This window comes from Talpa europaea (assembly GCF_964194135.1).
Source record: "Talpa europaea genome assembly, chromosome: X".
NCBI lineage: Eukaryota > Metazoa > Chordata > Mammalia > Eulipotyphla > Talpidae > Talpa > Talpa europaea.
In genome coordinates this window covers 12,911,602-12,924,633 of record NC_140081.1, presented here as the reverse complement: position 1 = coordinate 12,924,633, position 13,032 = coordinate 12,911,602, and the positions used below count along the sequence as shown (strand labels likewise).

Here is a 13,032-nt window from a genome sequence, read left to right as displayed (position 1 = left end):
CCTGATTTGATCCATGCAGAGGCTCTCAACTAGGCGCACACATCAGAATCCCTGGAGGGCTGGTTAAAATGCAGATCCCTGGGCCCATCTGCAACCCCAGAGTGTCTGGTCTAGCAGGTCTGGGTGGGGAGGTCAGACCATTTTCCTTCTGAACCAGCTCCCAGATGCTGCTGACGTTGCTGGTCCTGACACCACACTTTGAGAAACACTGCACCAGAGAAAAGGGAAACTTATTTATGTCAAAGCTTCCACTGGGTCTTTGCATTATAGAAATGGCCCTCAGTAGAGACGGCTTGTTCTTCCAGAAGGGCACACGATGGACTTATTTCCTATGTGCCCTGGCATCTGGCAGGAGGTAGAAGTGGGGTGTGGAATGGGTTCAGCCTGATGACATAATCTTATTTTGGGTAATTAGACTGCAAGTTGTATCGCCTTTGGGAAATTTTTCCTCTTTAATGGGATCTAAATCTATTGCTGAAAATTCTTTTCTATCTTTGGGACAAATGTTTATTCTGCCCCAAATTTACCCAATGGGGACTGGAATAGTAAAGGGGCATGGTTTTACTCCAACCTGACGGTAAGAGAACTCAAAAGGACTAAACATATCACACCAGATTTAAAAGTATTTTCTACCCAACCAGGCAGGAGAGTCTTAAAACAAGTTCTCACCTGCTGTGTGGGGGGGCCCCAGGGCGGGAAGCTACAGAGAGAGTGGCCCACCCCATATCCTCCTCCATTGCCCCATGAGACAGTTGTCACATGAAGGGAGACACAGCCTCCACTTACGGCCCAGAGCAAGAGCTCACAAAGCAGAAAAGGAGGTGTTTGTTCACCGGTTGGCTCTGAAGCAAGATGATGGCTACTCCCCCCCTTTATCCAAATAAAATCGGAAAAAGCCATTTTGAAGAGAGTTGGGAGAAGCTAACTCTTGGGTTACCTTTAGAGTCCGTGTCACACTGGATGTGAAGATGGCACCTTCATACCAGATCTTATAAGGACCAGACTGGTACCAAAATGGCAATGGCACAAGGCATTGACTCTGAGAGAGATGAACAGGTAATGAACGATATTTCCAGAAAAATGTAGGCCAGGAGTCATATCCAACTTTTATATCTGACAAAACTAAAATTATAGTTAGGGTTATCATCTTTTCTTAGTAATGCATTTTGACTGTAATTTGGTATTAGACAGTGTGATATACTTAGTAACATTAGTCAGCCTTATCAAAATGGATCTGATGACATTTTTTTTCTTTTAAAAATATTTAAAGTTTTTACTCTTTTCAAAATGCAGGATGACTAAAAAGGAGGTACTTTGTCTATAGGAACTTCTTGGGGTAAGGTAAAATAGTGAGCCTGAATATGTAATTTTAATATCCAAATGTATTATATAAGCATTAAAATTATTATACTGAAGCCTCCTTCTTCCCTTATATCTTTATAGTCACTATATATTTATATATACCTTATACAGCTATGTACACTATATAATATTTACATACAAAGTTTTAGCATGTATATATAAAATTATAATACATATATAAATATCTACAAAGAGAACTATTTTGCAGAGGGCCAAGCATATTCTTCATCTTCCGAGCTATATTTGGTAATTCTTGCAAAGCCGTGCAGTCTATGAGCTGGTTTAGGTATTAGAGTGCTGAGCATAAAGGAAAAGGTTTTTGGCTTTGGCCCTTGTGCTTGGAAACCTTTCTAAGTGCTCTCATGAGTCCACTTTCTGATCTCAGCAGGGATGGTGGAGCGGATGTAACTGAGTCTTTGAATGATGACACTGATCGTGCTCCCCTTCCAGATCCTGGCCCTGAGTGTGCTCTTCATTATAAGTCTCATAAATATCAATACATTTTGGACCCTTTCGTTTGCTTGTGATTTTCCTCTTCCCAGTGCACTGAGGGTCTGCTAATCGAGGTTCTAACTGATTATACACCTCGCCTAAACAAGTGTTTCACTTTGGGAAGAAATAGAAATGGGGGGGGTCAGGGAAAGCAGAGGTGGTGATTCCTAAAGTTCTTGCTAGAACACCTGCCACATTTTATATAAATGTTAGGAAACGCAAAGGCTTCAAGACAGCACAAATTAATTTCAGGGGAAAGATAAAGCTTGTCTTCCAATAAAAAACAAGTCCAAGAGCCATATTTTGTTGATGGGGTTGTTTCCATATGTGCTCTCCCAGGCCACTGCTGATTGAATCGAGGAGGAGGCGGCTCCCCATTTCACCCTCAGTTCTTTGGGAGAATGTTCCTTTCCTACAAGCCTTTTGGCCTGGTCACTTTCCCAGCACATGCGCTGCCAATTCCTCTGCTCATTTCACAGCTTACACCGAACAACTCCATCTCTTTGACCTGGCTGCAAACCAGAGACAGGCATAACCCCATGATGTAAACTGAGATTGTGTAAACTGAGTCTTTCATGTAAAATAGAAGTACCTATTTTTCAGTCTCGTTTAGCTTTATAGAATGGCAGTGGTTCACATTTATTGAGCGCTCACTGTGTACACAGCGTTTACCTGCTTTAAAGCTCTCCAAGACTACTGTAGTCTCAACTTTACAGCTAAGGAAATGGAGACTCAGAAAGGTTTAAAACTCATCAAAGCTCACATAACTGAACAAACCCAGGAACAGGAAACATCCTGTCTGGTTGCAGAGCCTGACCTCCCACTATCTTGGTCTTTCCAGGTTAGTTTTGCAATCCTCAAAGATCCTAAACCTCTTATTTCTGAGACAGGAGATCCTGTAAACAAAGCACTTTATAAGATTTAATTAAAGGATGGCATTAGATGATCTGGGAAAAGCCTCAGGGGTGTTTCCCCCCTCAATTTCAATCAGCTATTAGCAGCCAGGGAGCACTCTTCTGTTAGAGGGGTACAGGTCCTCCCCAAGTCTCAGCTCCGTTCACTACATACAATGTCTGTTTCCTGGTGCTGCTGTCACAACTCACCACAAGCAGAATGGCTTAAAACAACACACATTTATAATTCTGACAGTTCTGAGAGTCAGAAGTCTGAAACGGATCTCACTGCACAAAAATTAAGGTGTGGACAAGGCTGCATTCCTATTTGGAGGCTCGAAGGGACACTGTTTCCTGGCTGTCTCCAGCTTCTCAAGGCCATCTGCATTTCTTGGCTCATGGTCTTTTCCTCCACACAGCCAGCAGCTTAGCATCTTCCCTCTCTCTGACTCTGGCCTCTCTCGTTCCCTTAGAAGGACCCTTGTGGTCTTATTGGGCTCACGCAGGTCAAGGATAAGATCTCCATGTCACGCTCAATAGCTTAATGACTGCACCATCCCTTTTGCACCAGATGATAATATTCACTGACTCCAGATTGGGATCTGGACATCTTTTAGAGGAGCATTATTCTGTCTACCACAGCACCTAGTTATATGCAAGGCATTGGGCTCTGACCTGGGGCAGCAGTAGTGAGCAAATATAGTAGTCCCTGTTCTTATGGCAGTTCACAGTCAAAATAATGTCACCATTTCTCGAATTTCTATATTCATGAACAAAAAAAAGATCATGAATTACATGTGATACCATATAAGTCACGAAAAGCGATTCTATTTCTTAAAGTTAGCAACTTTAAGTCAAATTTAACTTTGTCCTTGTTTTTCAGTCCTATAGCCAATTACTTATCAAGCAAGCCCTGCTCAATCTCCCTGAGAAACGACTCATCTCTTTTACGTCTTCTCTAACACTGACTTCATCAGTTACCACCGGGATATTGCTATCGCTTCCTAACCTGTTTCTAGCCACCAATCTCACCCGATTCCCGTCCATTGTCTTCACCATGGTCCCAATTAATGTGCTAAAAGAAGTTACTCTTTCTCTTCAAACCATTCATTTAATCCCCAGGAAATGAAAGGATTCTTAGGCCATCAGAAGAGTGGTGGTAAAGGACAATGGCTAATCTTTCATCAGCTTTCACGATGTGCCAGGTGCTGTTCTGGGCATGTGGTTGATAAGCACTATGCCAGACCAAGTACACACGCAGGAATGCACACATAGCCAAGTCCACAGCCTCATCCACTGCACCTGTGACCAGGCTGCCTCGGGGTCCGCCCAGTGGGGAAGCAAGGAGTGGGTCACAGCAGCAGCATCAACATTTCCTTCTCATCCTCCTCCTCTTCCTCTTTATTCTTTATCATCATCTCAATTCATAAATGAAGAAATGGGCACAAAAGAGTCAAGTAACTTGCTCATCACCACACAGACAGTGGAACTAGGGTTTCAGCCCTGCAATCTGCAGAAATTGACAAAATGAGTCTTAAATGTTATGTGAAAAGACAAAAGGAATAGGATAACCAAAACTACCTTGCAAAAGAAGAACTAAGTGGGAGCTTGATCACTGCCTGATTTAAATTTTTTTATAAAGCTACAGGAATTAAGACAGAGTGGTATTGGGGCCTCCCCTGGTGGCGCAGTGGTTGAGCGCTGGGCTGCGAAGCTGCCCACAGCCTCTGCAGCACCGGTTCGATCCCCGGCCACCAGCAAGGGTCCCACATGGCACACAGACCTCTCCCGCCGTGCCTGCTGCTCCCCTCAGCAGTGTATTTCGTCAATCTGCCTGTTCTGTTCCCCGCTCTGACTCTGGTGAATTTTCTCACCCTCTCGTGCTTCTGGCTGTACCCAGTGCTTGTATAAATAAATAAATAAATCTTAAAAAAAAAAAAAGACAGAGTGGTATCAGCACAAAGATTGAGACAAGAGATCAGTGGACCAGAACTGGAAGAAAAGAAAAAGGACTTCACATATATGGTCAATTGATTTTTTCACAAAGGTGCAAAGGCAACTCAGTGGAGAAAGGATAGTCTTTTCAACAAATGACGTTAGAAAACTTGAACATCCAGGGGCAAAGAAAATAAAAAGACAATCCTTGATGTATACCTCAGTCTTATATAAAAATGAACTTGAGATGGACAACAAACCTAAATAAAAATCTTAAAACTATCAAACTTCTAGAAGAAAACATAGAATGTTTCTGTGACCTTGGATTAGGCAACGATTTCCTAGGTACAATACCAGAGGCACCAAGCAGAAAAGAAAAAAATAATTAGGACTTCTTCAAAATGAAGAAACTCTGCTCTTCAGAAGCACTGTTTAGAGAAGGAAAAGATAAGTTACAGACTGGGAGAAAATGTTTGCAAATCATAGATCTCCTAAACAACTTGTACCTAGATCATATAAGAACTCTCAAATCCCAGTGATAGGAAAACAGCCCACTAGAAAAATAGGCAAAATATTTGAAGAGAAACATCAACAATCATTTATGGATACAAAATAAGCTCATGCAAAGATGCTCAACATCATTGGTCATTAGGGAAAAGTAAATTCACTACACGGTGAAATTCACTACACCCCTATTTGGATGGTTTAAAACAAAACAAGCCTGACAATATCAAATGTTGTTAAGAACGTGGACCCGATGGGATTGCAGTTGCTGCTGAGAATACAAAATGGTACAGTCACTTTAAAAAACACTTGGGCAGTTTCTTAAAAAGTTAACCATAGATCTAGCATGTCACCTAACATTGTCATGCCGGGATATTTACCCAATATCCAGGAAGCTCAGGTTCACAAAAATCTTGTTTGCAAAAAAAAAAAAAAAAAAAAGAAGAAGAAAAAAAAAATCTTGTTTGCAAATGTTTACACCAACTTCGTTCATAATCCCCCCAAAACTGGTAACAACCCAATGTCTTTCTATTGTTAAATGGCAAACTCTGCTACAACCACCCAATGAAATAATGTACAGAGGTGGGAAGGAACAAATTAATATTACAGGTAACAACATGGATGAATCTTAAATGTAGGTATGTGAAGGAAGCCAGTCCCCAATGCTGTGATTTATGATTCCATTTGTATGACATTCTGAAAAAGGCAAATCACCCAGCACAGAAAACAGATCAATCGCTGCCAGAGACTCCAGCAGGGAGAAGATTTGCACAACTGACATTTTTTAAGAAATCACAACGGCATACTGAAAAAGGTCAATTTTACATTGTTTGTTAAACTCAATTAAAAAAAATTCACGCATGACCCTCAATAGGTATGGCACAAAACAATTTACTAATTGATAATTAGGTTAATTATCTGGCAATTAATTCCATTTTCTTCTTCCTCTGGTACATCTGAGTCAGGATGTGAGTGTTCTCAGCATGTGTACTGCTGTCGAGCTGCTGCAGGGAGGGTTACAACTGAAACTGTTGGAATCAGCCAGCATGCTTACTGACGTGCGTGCAAGGCTCCAAGGATGCTGTGCTCTCAGTGTAATTATAAAAAACTCATCTTGTGGAAAGGCAGGCAATTAGGGAGCTCAAGTGAAGGGGATGTCCCAGCCAGGAAAAGCACTGCCAGGCCAAGTACACACGCAGGAATACACACATGGCCAAGTCCACAGCCTCATCCAATGCACCTGTGGCCGGGCTGCCTCGGGGTCCGCCCAGCGGGGAGCAAGGACTGGGTCACAGCCTCCATTTCTGGCCACGTCGACCTGACGAGCTGACCGCAAACTCACAGCAAAGTGTCCATTGGCCTTGGACGCACACAACTCCCTGCCCCATCGGCCCACAGAGAAGATGGAGCACATCTGTCCACGTGACTATGGAAGAGCCGCGGGCTTCACCACCAGCTCCACACGGTCCTGGCCACTGTCCACGTGACATCTGTCCACGTGACAACGGAAGAGCCGTGGGCTTCACCACCAGCTCCACGCGGTCCTGGCCACTGCACGCCCCCACGCACGCACAGTGTCACTGCGAGGGCTGCTTACTGTCTGAGGACATGCTCGGTCCCAGGAGCGCCGGTGCTTCTTGTCGGCGGCAGCCCAGACAGATGGGGAGAGAGAGCCCCCTGAGGCTTGCTCTGTGTCCTCTCCCACAGGTCCCCGCAGGGCCCAGGTGGCCACAGCATCTGCCCACGACATGCCTGCCATCGCCTTCCTTCCCGTCCCTGCACAGCTGCCCGTCCGTCCCCCCCCAGGGCTTCCCGAGATGAGCTCCCAAGTGAACTACTTGCGCTCAAATCCTCTTGTCATGGTTCACTTTTGGGCAAACCCGACCTAAGGCCATGACTGGCAGCTGAACACCTAGTGCATGCCCTGGGGGAGGACGCAGACACAGCTCTCTGATGCCAGAGGTGCCCTGGGTGTTGGCTAGGGGCTGCCAGAGCAGGGGTCTGAGCAGGGGTTCTCAAGCAGGGGGCCACTTTTTTCTCCCCACCTGCCAGGGGACAGCTGCCAACATCTGGAGCCATTTCCTGTTATCACCGCTGGGGGCGAGTGTGGTTGGCAGCTGGGTAAGGCCAGGCATGCTTGTCCCACAGGGCACAAGACAGCCCCTCCCCACATAGGGTAGCACCAGAGTCAGAAGACCTGGCTCTGGAACATTCCTTGTCTCTTCAAAGGGGGTACATCATTTCCTTCAGAAGGCTTTTAAGATCTGTCGAGGTAAAGAGAGCACGGATTCAACCATCGCTGCCGTCTGTAGTGCCACCCGGGGCAAGGAGTGAGCGAGTGGGCGACCCGACAGCCATGGAGAGCCCGGCCCCGGCCCCTCAGGACCCAGAGGCTGGCTGTGGAGACAGTGGGAACAGTCAGCTGCGTTGCGACGGGAGCCGGGGCCAGCGGGCACGCACGGGGTGTGTGTGCTTTGGCAGGGCGCAGAGACTGGGAGGCTCGCTGCCTGGAAGCCAGGAAGGGCTCTCTGAGGCGCTAGGCGGGGACAGCCAGGGGCTGAGCAGACAGGGGCCTCTCAGCAGAGAAAAGAGCCTTGACCAGGGCCAGGAGCCCTGAGAGGCTGGGCCTGCCTGCAGCCTGCGGCCTGGCAACTGTGGCCAGAGCACAGGAAGCACGGGAGACAGAGGACGCCCAGGAGGCTGGCCGGGGGGCAGGAGCTAGGTGGCCAGGGGCCCGGGTGCAGGGCTGGGACAGGGCAGGCAGGCCAGGCCTCTGGGGCACCGGCCCCACGGACTTGCACAACCCACCCAGTGCGCGTCCCCTTCCGTCTGGTGCCCAGGCCCCTGCCCTGCCTCGGCCCCGTCCAGACCTGCCTCCTCGCCACACTAAGGACCTAGCGAGTCCAGTGTGCAGGCCAGGGGCAGCCAGCAGGAGACCTGCGCTTCCTGCACGTTCAGGAGGATACCCTGACTCAAGTGCAGGTCTGCGGTGCCGACCTCATGCCGCACACCCTAGTGCAGGTGGACAGCAGAGCCCAGCTTTCCCCGACTCGCTCCCTCCTCTAACTGCAATGGAATGCTGGGCCAGACAGACACGTTCTCAGCCAACGCACGGCAGAGTCCTGAGGACAGCCGGGAACGGGGTCGGGGCTGGGCAGGAGCCGCCAGAGCCCGGCGGGCAGGGAAATGGCTCATCCACTCAGACTGGAAGGATGGCTGGTGCTTTGGGTGAGGGGCAGAGCTCATGTTTACCTCATTAATTCAGACTCTATCAAAGTTGGATGTTTGGATTATTGCATTAAAAAATATGATGCAGTTGTCCAGCCTTACACTTAGCTGAAATTTGGGCTCTGGAGCAGAAACAGAGGGACAGGGAAGGATGCTTAAAGGAGCATCCTTAGTTTCCTGGGAAACTAAGCTGATTGCAAGTGCCGGCGAGGCACCCCAGAAGTGTGCATTTGCCCAAAGACAAGTGAGATGTCGGTGGAAAACTATTCCTTCTCTTCCCCAAGGAGGGTCATGTTTAAGGAACCCTTCCTCAAGGAGTTTTTTTTTTTTTTTTTTGGTGGGACCCTTGCCGGCGTCGGGGGAACCAACCGGCGCTGCAGAGGCTACGGGCAACCTCACAGCCCAGCGCTCAACTGCTGGGCCAACAGGGGAGGCCCTCAAGGAGCTTAATTCTATTTCAATGCTATATCTATGCTATATAATGCTATTTTAATGCTACATCTTCTGTCATTTATAATTCCCATAAGTGCTATTGGTTAAAAACACCAAATTTATTTTAGAGTAACCCATAAACCATGAGATTCCCCAGTTAGTCTTGGATTCTCTCATCTGTAAGACTTTACTATGAATATTGTGTTATCACTATGTCTGCATCAAAACCCCAAGAGATTCATTTAACAACCTGTCCCAGAAAGGCTGAGAGATTTTTTTTTAAAACATTTTCTCTCAGTTTTGGTTTTTTTTTTTTTTAGATTTATTTATTTATTTATACAAGCACTGGGCACAGTCAGAAGCGCGGGAGGGCGAGAGAATTCACCAGAGCCAGAGCGGGGAGCAGAGCAGGCAGAAGGACCGAAGTACACTGCTGAGGGGAGCAGCGGGCGGCAGGAGAGGTCTGCGCGCCATGCGGGACCCTCCTCCGGTGGCCGGGGAGCAGCCGGTACACGAACCAGCGCTGCAGAGGCTGCGGGCAGCTTCGCAACCCAGCGCTCAACCGCTGCGCCACCGGGGAGGCCCCGGCTGAGAGATATTAAGGCAGTGAATTAGTGGACAACAGTGGCCCATGAACACCTAAGTTAGAGTCCCTTCCCTGGAGATGCATCATTAGGACAGTAGTATGTATGGTCTCCAGGTAGCCATCCTGTCAAATTGACTGCCATCATCTGGAATAATAGTTAGTTCTAAATCCTCTGTGGGGTTAGATGCAAATTACCTTTTAAAATAAATAGTTTAGGGCCTCCCTGGTGATGCAAGGGGTTAAGCACCACACTATGAAGCAATCCGCAGTCCCTGCAGGAGTTGGATCCCCCTGCCAGCCAAGGAGCTGCCCACATGGCGCGGCAGACCTGTCCTGTTTCGCCCGCTGCTCCCCTCAGCAGTGTATTTCAGTCAGTCTGCCTGTTCTCTCCCCACTCTGTCTCTGGTGAATCCTCTCACCCCCCACATCTCTGGGCTGTACCCTAGCTCTTGTGTGCATAAATAAATAAATTTTAAAAAAGACAGTTTAATCCTGTATGCAAGTCATAGATCATATAACTTAGCTACCATGTACTCTTTACGTAACTACAAATGCCCTGAGTATACCAAATAGGGAAACAAATGGCTAATAATTACATATAAGAATGCCATGTTATTATGTGCACATCTATATGGAACTATTTTGCAGGAGATCGGCGGAGGGTGCAGTGCAGAATTCTGGTGTAAGTACGAGCCTCCAGGGAGCAGGTGCTGCACCGGTAACCCCCTTGTGTGTATTAAGTTGGATATGGCCATCAGGGACATTCCCAGCACTGATGACAGGGACATCCCAAAAAAGTGACCCTTTCTTGGTAAAGCGTATGACAAGAAAAAAATCACTATTCCTTTTCATGCCACTCCGTTCGTGTCAAAACTGCCGGGACTTTCAAGCGTACAGAAAAGTGTGTGTTTTTTCGTTGGTCCCTGGGCTTCGCGCTGAGGCTTTTGAATGGCAGTGGAAGGAAGGGGCGGGACTTGGCCCGATGCCCCCCACCCGGGGGTTGGGGCTGCGGCCTCAGGTCCAGGGGCAGCCGCCTGAAGTGAGGCCCGCGGAGCGTCGGCTGGCGAGTGCGCACGCGCACACCACGATGTAAAGCCAGCCCATTCCGCTCACGCTCCCTCGCGTCTCCTTCCGGCCCAGCAGAGGAGCACCACGAGGCCCAGCGCCGCGGACGTTCCATACCTGCAGGTATTTACCGAACAACAACATGTTGTGCAGCGCAGGCAGGAGGGCGGGTTGGCGCGGTGCACAGTGAAGTGAGGTTGCTTGGTGCACGGTGGCCTGGCGGCGTTTGCGGGACTGTGCATTGGCAGGAGAGACTCCATCTTCGCCCTGCTTCACCCATGCACTTATCCTTTCACTTTTTAAAAAATGTTTATTTTCGGTGTCCTTCTTCCTTTAGCGTCCTATTTTATGTCACAATGCAACAAGCTTTAGAACGAGCTTTGGATCGCGCTGACTCGATCATTGAAAGTGTCCGGCAGAGGCCGCCTAAAAGGACATGCTCCGCTAGCGGGGAGAAGTCTCTCCACCACAAGCTGTACGACATCTACGCTGAGGAGTGTGAGAAGGAGCCGGAGGGCGCCGAGGAGTTGAGAAGCAGTGTGAACTTGCTGGAGAAGCTGGTGGCGCGCGAGGCCCTGCCGCGTGTGGTGGTGAACCTGTACCCGGGAGAGCAGGGCTACTCTCTGATGCTCCAGGGCACGGACGAGGCCTGCTCCGAGACCGTCCGCATGCGCTACGAGGAAGGGGAGTTGCTGCAGTACCTGGATGCAGAGCAGTTACCCCCTGTCCTGCTGGATCTCCTGGAAAAATCGGAGATGAATCTTTTCCACCGCGGGTGCGTCCTCGCAGAAGTTCGGGACTACAGGCAGCGCGGCCCCGGGGCCCCCCCCGGCTACCAGAGCAGGCACGTGCTCCTGCGGCCGACCATGCAGACCCTGGCCGCGGACGTGCAGGCCATCGCCGGCGCCCACCCGGACTGGACGCAGGACGACAGACTGCTGCTGGAGAGCCAGCTCATCTTGGCCACCGCCGAGCCCCTGTGTCTCGATCCTTCCGTCACAGTCGCCTGCACGGAAAACAGGCTGCTCTACGACAAGCAGAAGATGAACACTCACCCGATGACACGGAGCCTCAGGAGGTTTTCCATGGCTTCTCTGGCCAGGGAGCGGGCGCGCCCTCCCCGCCCGCCGCCGCCCCAGCTCAGCGCCCTGGCGTCCTGGAAAAAGTCCAAAGCAAGCAAAGCGGCTCCGCAGTACGACCTCAAAATCTGTAAGGTGGGCCACTGTGTAGATCTGTGGAAACGGAGGCCCTGCGAGCTGGCCGTCCCCTCTGCAGTGGACGTGGAGAAGTACGCCAAGGGCAGGCCGTCTGGGCCGCGAGCCGGCTCCCGGCCCAGCGCGCGGCCCGTCGCGGGGGACAAAGAGGACTCAGCGCCGGGAGCTGAAGCTGGCAGCGCCGCCCAGACGGCAAGGCCAACCTTCCCGCGGCCGGGTAATGATCCACTGTCCTCTGCAGAAAGGCCTCATACAGAAACCAGACGTGAGCGACAAATGTCTCTCCCTGGGGATCCCTCCGCAGATGACCACTCCAGTCTGGACACGGATGCCGGGAGGGTCGACAGCCGGTCGGAGGAGCTGGTCCCGAAGAAGGCCCCCTGCCCGGTCAAGATGTCATCGAGCCCCCGTGGCTCAACCAGCCTCAGCCAGTTCTCCCCAGGCAAAGCAGCACATCAGCCTGACACCACCCTGGTTCAGTCTTCAGTCTTGCAGAAGGGAGTCACACATCTGCCTTCCCCCCTGCAGCTCCTCCCAAGCTCAGGGAAGAGTTCCTCGGGGAACATCTTTATTCCAGAACACGCAAGCAGCATTCTCCAATCTCTGCCCTCTGCTCCTACTTCCAAGCCACCGAGTGCTCCCCAGAAATCCTCTATGGAAGTGAGTCAGGTTCACAAGATTCCTCCAGCCACTTCATTCACTGTCAACTCCTCTGAGGGAATGACGGTCCTGTCCACTTTCACGTCCTCACAGAAACTGGTCTGGTCACCTCTCAGTGCATCCAGGAGAATCCAGACCCTGTCCACTGCCATCTCCTCACAGAGAACGCCAGCCACGCCAGTCATGGCCACCTCCACTGGCCAGGACATCATCAATGTGGTGGGTCCTGTTCTTGGAGCCCAGACTTTGGCCAGTGGGTCCCACCCCATACAGGGCTCAACCCCTGGGGCCATAGCTCCTGCCAGAGTCAAGCCCTCAGGAGTCCAGCCACCAAATGTGCAGCCTGGTGAGTTGCAGCAACCTGCTCAAGTGGGACCACAACTTTTTTTGAAAACAGCGTCTGGCCTCAGACCTGTCACTCTAATTCAGGTTCCACCTGGTTCAGTTCTTTTGAAGACACAGCAGCAGAAACTCTACCAGGTGACTACACACCAACAGCTTCTGCCAATCTCCACTGCTCATCCCCAGCAGCCAGTGCCACAGGGTTCAAGTGCACAAGATTCATCCAGTCAGACAGCAGCCTTGTTTACTCAGCAACATGTGGTCTTTAACCTCACTAGAGGCGGAAGTTTGCAGTCCCAGCCAAGTGTCTTGTCTCAAC

At 49.8% G+C, this 13,032-nt stretch overlaps 1 protein-coding gene across 1 annotated transcript; it reads left to right on the top strand.

Moving 5' to 3' along the window:
* Window positions 1-10,853: 10,853 nt before the first annotated feature.
* Window positions 10,854-12,825, top strand: LOC311187001 (transcription factor SPT20 homolog; the record flags this gene model as incomplete). The annotated part of the gene is made up of 5 exons (XM_084258199.1): window positions 10,854-11,928; window positions 12,016-12,153; window positions 12,240-12,371; window positions 12,645-12,717; window positions 12,801-12,825. 5 exons carry the CDS (start codon window positions 10,854-10,856, stop codon window positions 12,823-12,825), a joined length of 1,443 nt encoding a protein of 480 aa, XP_084114325.1.
* Window positions 12,826-13,032: the final 207 nt, after the last annotated feature.